The 5,461-nt window shown below is 43.6% G+C and overlaps 1 protein-coding gene across 1 annotated transcript in view; it reads right to left on the reverse strand.

The window, feature by feature from the left end:
• DNAH10 (dynein, axonemal, heavy chain 10) overlaps positions 1–5,461 on the reverse strand; it is a 158,637-nt gene that overhangs the window by 138,574 nt on the left and 14,602 nt on the right. Inside the window, exons 7-8 of the mRNA XM_011948576.1 lie at positions 4,857–5,027; positions 1,836–2,012 (exon numbers count right to left, since the gene is read on the reverse strand). Coding sequence (XP_011803966.1) covers positions 1,836–2,012; positions 4,857–5,027 — 348 coding nt within the window. The remainder of the gene's footprint in view (positions 1–1,835; positions 2,013–4,856; positions 5,028–5,461) is intronic.

The following is a 5,461-nucleotide window of genomic DNA, read 5'->3' on the forward strand; positions in this document are numbered from 1 at the left end:
ATTATATATAAACACATTTTGAAAAAGGAAGTCGATAAATTTTCCCAAAGCTTGGAGAGTTGGTCTGCGATGGTGATATAGCACGGATCTGTGTCCTCCCCAGATCTCACACTGCACTGTAATTCCCAGGGTTGGAGGTGGGGCCTGCTGAGAGGCAACTGGATCATGAAGGCGGAATTCTAGTGAATGGTTTGCACCACCCCTCTTGGGACTGTCCTGGTGATGCTGAGTGAGTTCTCGGGAGATCTGCTCATGTGAAAGTGGGCAGCACCTCCCCCTTCACTCTCTCTTGCTCTGGCTCCCACCATGTGAGATGCCCCCACTTTGCCTTCCGCCATGATAGGGAGTTTCCTGGGACCTCCCAGGAAGGCTACACTTCCTGTACAGCCTGCAGAACTGTGAGCCAATTAAACTTCTTTTCTAACAAATTACCCAGTTTCTTTATAGCAAAATGGACTAATATCGTTGGTATAACTTGAAATCTAGGTTGACTGGCAGCCTTCTGCAAACTACAGTCCATGAACTGCCTTGGTCTATACCCATGAACTAAGAACAGCTTTTACATGAAGAGAAGAAAATGATTTAGATGATTAAAAGGAAAGCAAAAGAACAATAATGCTATAAAACTCAAGAAAACGATATAAAATTCAAATTCAGTGTTCATAATGTATTATCTGGGGGATACTTTATTGCAACAATGACAGGTTGAGTCATTGCAGAGAAATTGTCCAAACCCCTAAAATATTGACTATCTGGATCTTCAAAGAAGTGGCTTAGCAGCCTCTGCTGTATAACAGATATAAATCAATGGGCTGGGGGGGTGGGATCATATCAAAAACATGGTAGCCATCCTCCAAAGAAGCTAAAAATTAAGTACAGGAAGAAGCTCACATGACCACAATCTGGAAGATGTCCCTATGTATTAAGATGCCAAAGAGAAAGAACACAGGCCAGGCGCGGTGGCTCACGCCTGTAAACCCAGCACCTTGGAAGGCCGAAGTGGGTAGATTGCTTGAGCTCAGGAATTTGAGACCAGCCTGGGCAGGCAACATGGTGAAAACTCATCTCTACAAAAGATACAAAAATGGGCCAGTCGTAGTGGCCCACACCTGTAGGCCCAGCTACTCAGGAGGCTGAAGCAGGAGGATCACTTAAACCCAGAAGGTCAAGGCTGCAGTGAGCTGTGATCATGCCACTGCACTCCAGCCTGGGCAACACAGCAAGACCTTATCTTAAAAAAAAAGAAAAAGAAAACGAAAAGAAAAAGCGGGAACACAAAAGATAGTTTAATATGAGCACAAATGCAAGGATAACAGAAAGACCCTCTAACTTACAGGCATGGGTCTGAAATTGAGCTGCTTCTCAAATGAGCCACTCTACATAGCCTGCTGCACGGCAGCAGCAGCCTGATCTAATGCTTCTGCTGGATGGGATTGGGGAGGGCAGCCAGTCTAGGATTAAAACATCAAATACAGGGCTAGGCATGGTGGCTTACACCTGTAATCCCAGCACTTTGGGAGGCCAAGGCGGGCAGATCATGAGGTCAGGAGATTGAGACCATCCTGGCTAACATGGTGAAACCCTGTCTCTATTAAAAATACAAAAATAATTAACCAGACGTGGTGGTGCATGCCTGTAGTCCCAGCTACTCGGGAGGCTGAGGCAGGAGAATCGCTTAAACCTGGGAGGTGGAGGTTGCAGGGAGCCAAGCTTGCACCACTGCACTCCAGCCTGGGCAACAGAGCGAGACTCCATCTCAAAAAACAAACAAACAAACAAACAACAACAAAAAACATCAAATACAAAAGGAGCCAATTCTAGCAAGAGCAACATACCTCCTGTCCTCGATCGCTGTCCAGTATCTCCTGTACCTCTTGAAATCGGAGGATGGTGTGCTTAATCCGAAAGAACAGAGATCGTTCCCAGTATATTGCACCTGCTACTGGAGGGTGATTCTTATACAGTGGTGGATTTTCAAGGTTCTGGACAAAGATTTTATTAATGATGTCAATCTGAAAAGCAATCAAATGTCTTCTGTAAGTGATAAACATCGACAAGTTAGCCAAGAAAGATGAGATTTGAATTTATTTATTTATTTTTTGAGACGGAGTCTTGCTCTGTCGCCCAGGCTGGAGTGCAGTGGTACCATCTTGGCTCACTGCAAGCTCCACCTCCCGGGTTCACGCTATTCTCCTGCCTCAGCCTCCCCAGTAGCTGGGACTACAGGCGGCTGCCACCACGCCCAATTTTTTGTATTTTTTAGTAGAGACGGGTTTTCACCATGTTAACCAGGATGGTCTCGATCTCCTGACCTCGTGATCCACCCGCCTTGGCCTCCCAAAGTGCTGGGATTACAGGCGTAAGCCACTACACCCAGCCAATATTTGAATATTTAAGGAAACCAAAAGTGGAATGTCAAAAAATATTCTAAGATGCAGAATAGTGTTTTCACTGTTTACTTATTATTTACTACTTTTTCTTATGCTCTGTAGTAACCTGTTTTGTTGCTGTTGTTGAGATGGAGTCTCACTGTGTTGGCCAGGCTGGAGTGCAGTGGCGTGATCTTGGCTCACTGGAACCTCCGCCTCCCAGTTTCAAGTGATTCTCTTGCCTCAGCCTCCCAAGTAGCTGGGATTACAGTCCCACGCCACCACACCCGGCTAATTTTTATATTTTTAGTAGAGATGGGGTTTCACCATGTTGGCCAGGCTGGTCTTGAACTCCTGACCTCAGGTAATCTGCCTGCCTCGACCTCCCAAAGTGCTGGGAGTAGAGGCGTGAGCCACCAAGCCTGGCTGTAGTAATCTTTTCTTTAACATATGCAATGCTCCAAATTGCCTTACAATTACAGAGCATAACCACTGTGTATATTGGTTTGATCCAATTATTAGAGACCCTGAAATCTGTTCTAGACATGACCACAGTGGCAGACCTTTGGGTTTTTTTTAATTTTTAGTTTTTAATTTTTGTGGGTAAAGTATACATATTTATGGGGTATAGGGCACGTTTTGATACAAACATGCTATGCGTAATAACCACATCATGGAGAATGGGGTGTCCATCCCCTCAAGCACTTATCCTTTGTGTTATAAACAATCCAATTAATACTCTTTTAGTTACTTTTAAATGTACAATTAAGTTATTACTGACTACAGTCACCAGACCTGTGTTTTTAAAAGAAGCATGTCTGAGCTCTCGTGAGGGTAATTCGGTGTGGCAGGCACAGTGACGGCCTCCCAAAGATGTCCACATCCTAATCCCCAGAAGCGGAAAATACGTAATGTTACATGACAAAGTGGAATTATGGTTGCAGATGGAATTAACATTGTCAGCCAGCTGATCTTAAAATAGAGAAATGATCCTGAATTTTCTGGGGAGGTCCTATGTAATCACAAGGGTCCTAAAACAGGAAGTGGAGGCAGAAAAGGAGGTCAGAGTGATTTGATGTGAAAGTGACCACTGCTGGCTTTGAAGACGAAAGGGAGCCAGGAACTTCTAGAATTTGGGGAGAGCTACACACTGAATCATCCCTAGAGACTCCTGAAAGGAATACAGCCCTGCTGATACCTTGATTTAAACCCAGGGGCACCCATGGCAAACTTTTGACCTCCAGAACCATAAGAGAATAAATCTGTGTTATTCTAAGTCACTACATCTGTGGTCATTAGTTCCAGCAGCATTGAGAAACTAAGACATCAGGAGACCACCTTAGGCCTTTTTTTATACTACCTTATGCTCATCTAATCATTCCATGTATTCTCATTTTGTCTTCTAAATAAGATTATAAGCATTTTTTTCTTTTTTTTTTTTTCTTCTTTTCCAGACAAAGTTCCATTCTTGTCACCCAGGCTGGAATGCAATGGCGCAATCTCAGCTCACTGCAACCTCCACCTCCCGGGTTCAAGTGATTCTCCTGCCTCAGCCTCCTGAGTAGCTGGGATTACAGGCACCACCACCATGCCTGGCTAATTTTTGTATTTTTAGTAGAGAGGGGGTTTCACCACGTTGGCCAGGCTGGTCTTGAACTCCTGACCTCAAGTGATCCACCTGCCTCGGCCTCCCCAAGTGCTGAGATTACAGGCATGAGCCACTGCGGCTGGCCAGCATTTTTTTTTAAAGACAGGGCTTCACTCTGTTGCCCAGGCTGGTGTATAGTGGCAAGATCATGGCTCACTTGCAGCCTTCACCTCCCTTGGCCCAGGTGATCCTCCCACCTCTGCCTCCCAAGTAGCTGAGACCATAGGCGTACGCCACCACACCAGGATAATTTTTGTATTTTTTGTAGAAATAGAGTTTTGCTATGTTGCCCAGGCTGGTCTCCAACTCCTGAACTCAAGCAATCCACCAGCCTCAGCCTTCCAAAGTGCTAGGATTACAGGCATGAGTCACTGTGCCCAGCAGATTACAAGCATTTTTTGGTCTATTTCCCCAACTAGATACTGACTTCTTTAAAGGCAGAATCCGTGTTTTGTTCATCTCTCTATCTCTGCGCCTAACACCATACTTGAGACATGCGAGCACCAGGTAAATTGTTCCGAGTTAATTATAAATACATATACGATCCTTGGACATGGTTAATTTAACTATGATTACTATTATTACCAGGATTATTACTAACCCACACAGGGCCCACCACAATGTGAGTAAATCATAATATACTTAATTCTTATTGAATTTTTCCACTAAATAAACAAACCCACTTTGTTTGGGTTACCTGTATTATGTAACACGCTAATTTGGGGAAATTCTAGTTTCTCTGAATTCAGATGGGAAAGACAGATAACAGTGGAATTCAATTGTTCACATTTTGCCAAGTGTATTTTTAATGCTATGGCAGCTATCGATTTTTCAATTACCTCTTTACAGTACTGTGCAAGAATATCATTAAATTTCATCATCATTTGTCGATTAACAGCCTCCCGTGAACGAATGTGTTTAAATTTTAAAAGCATGTCAAATGCTGCTTCAGCGGATCGAAGCGTCTTAAAAGATTCATCAATAAAATGTTTTGCTTCTTTCTCAATAACCTGCAAAAAAAAATCAAGAAAACAACCTTCATGCCCCTGTAATTATCCTGCCAAAATAAAGTGGCAAGAAATGAGAGAAAAAAAGAAATCAGTGGCTTGGAACAGATTTCTATGGCACATGAATGGAAGCTGGTATCCAATTTGAAGTGGCAGATTGGTTATGTTGATTTCCTGATCTCGCTCCCCAACCAGTTGAAAGGTAAAGGAATTTTTTAAAGTATTAACTCATATAAACAAAACACACAGGAGAGAACACAACAACAGAGGAGATAGTTCAGGAATTTTAAGTAAGGCAGGGCGGGGTGCGGTGGCTCACACCTCTAATCCCAGTACTTTGGGAGGCCGAGGCAGGCAGATCACGAGGTCAGGAGATCGAGATCATCCTGGCTAACACGGTGAAAACTCGTCTCTACTAAATACAAAAATACAAAAAA

This window comes from Colobus angolensis, unplaced genomic scaffold (genome assembly GCF_000951035.1).
Source record: "Colobus angolensis palliatus isolate OR3802 unplaced genomic scaffold, Cang.pa_1.0 Scaffold28, whole genome shotgun sequence".
Lineage (NCBI taxonomy): Eukaryota > Metazoa > Chordata > Mammalia > Primates > Cercopithecidae > Colobus > Colobus angolensis.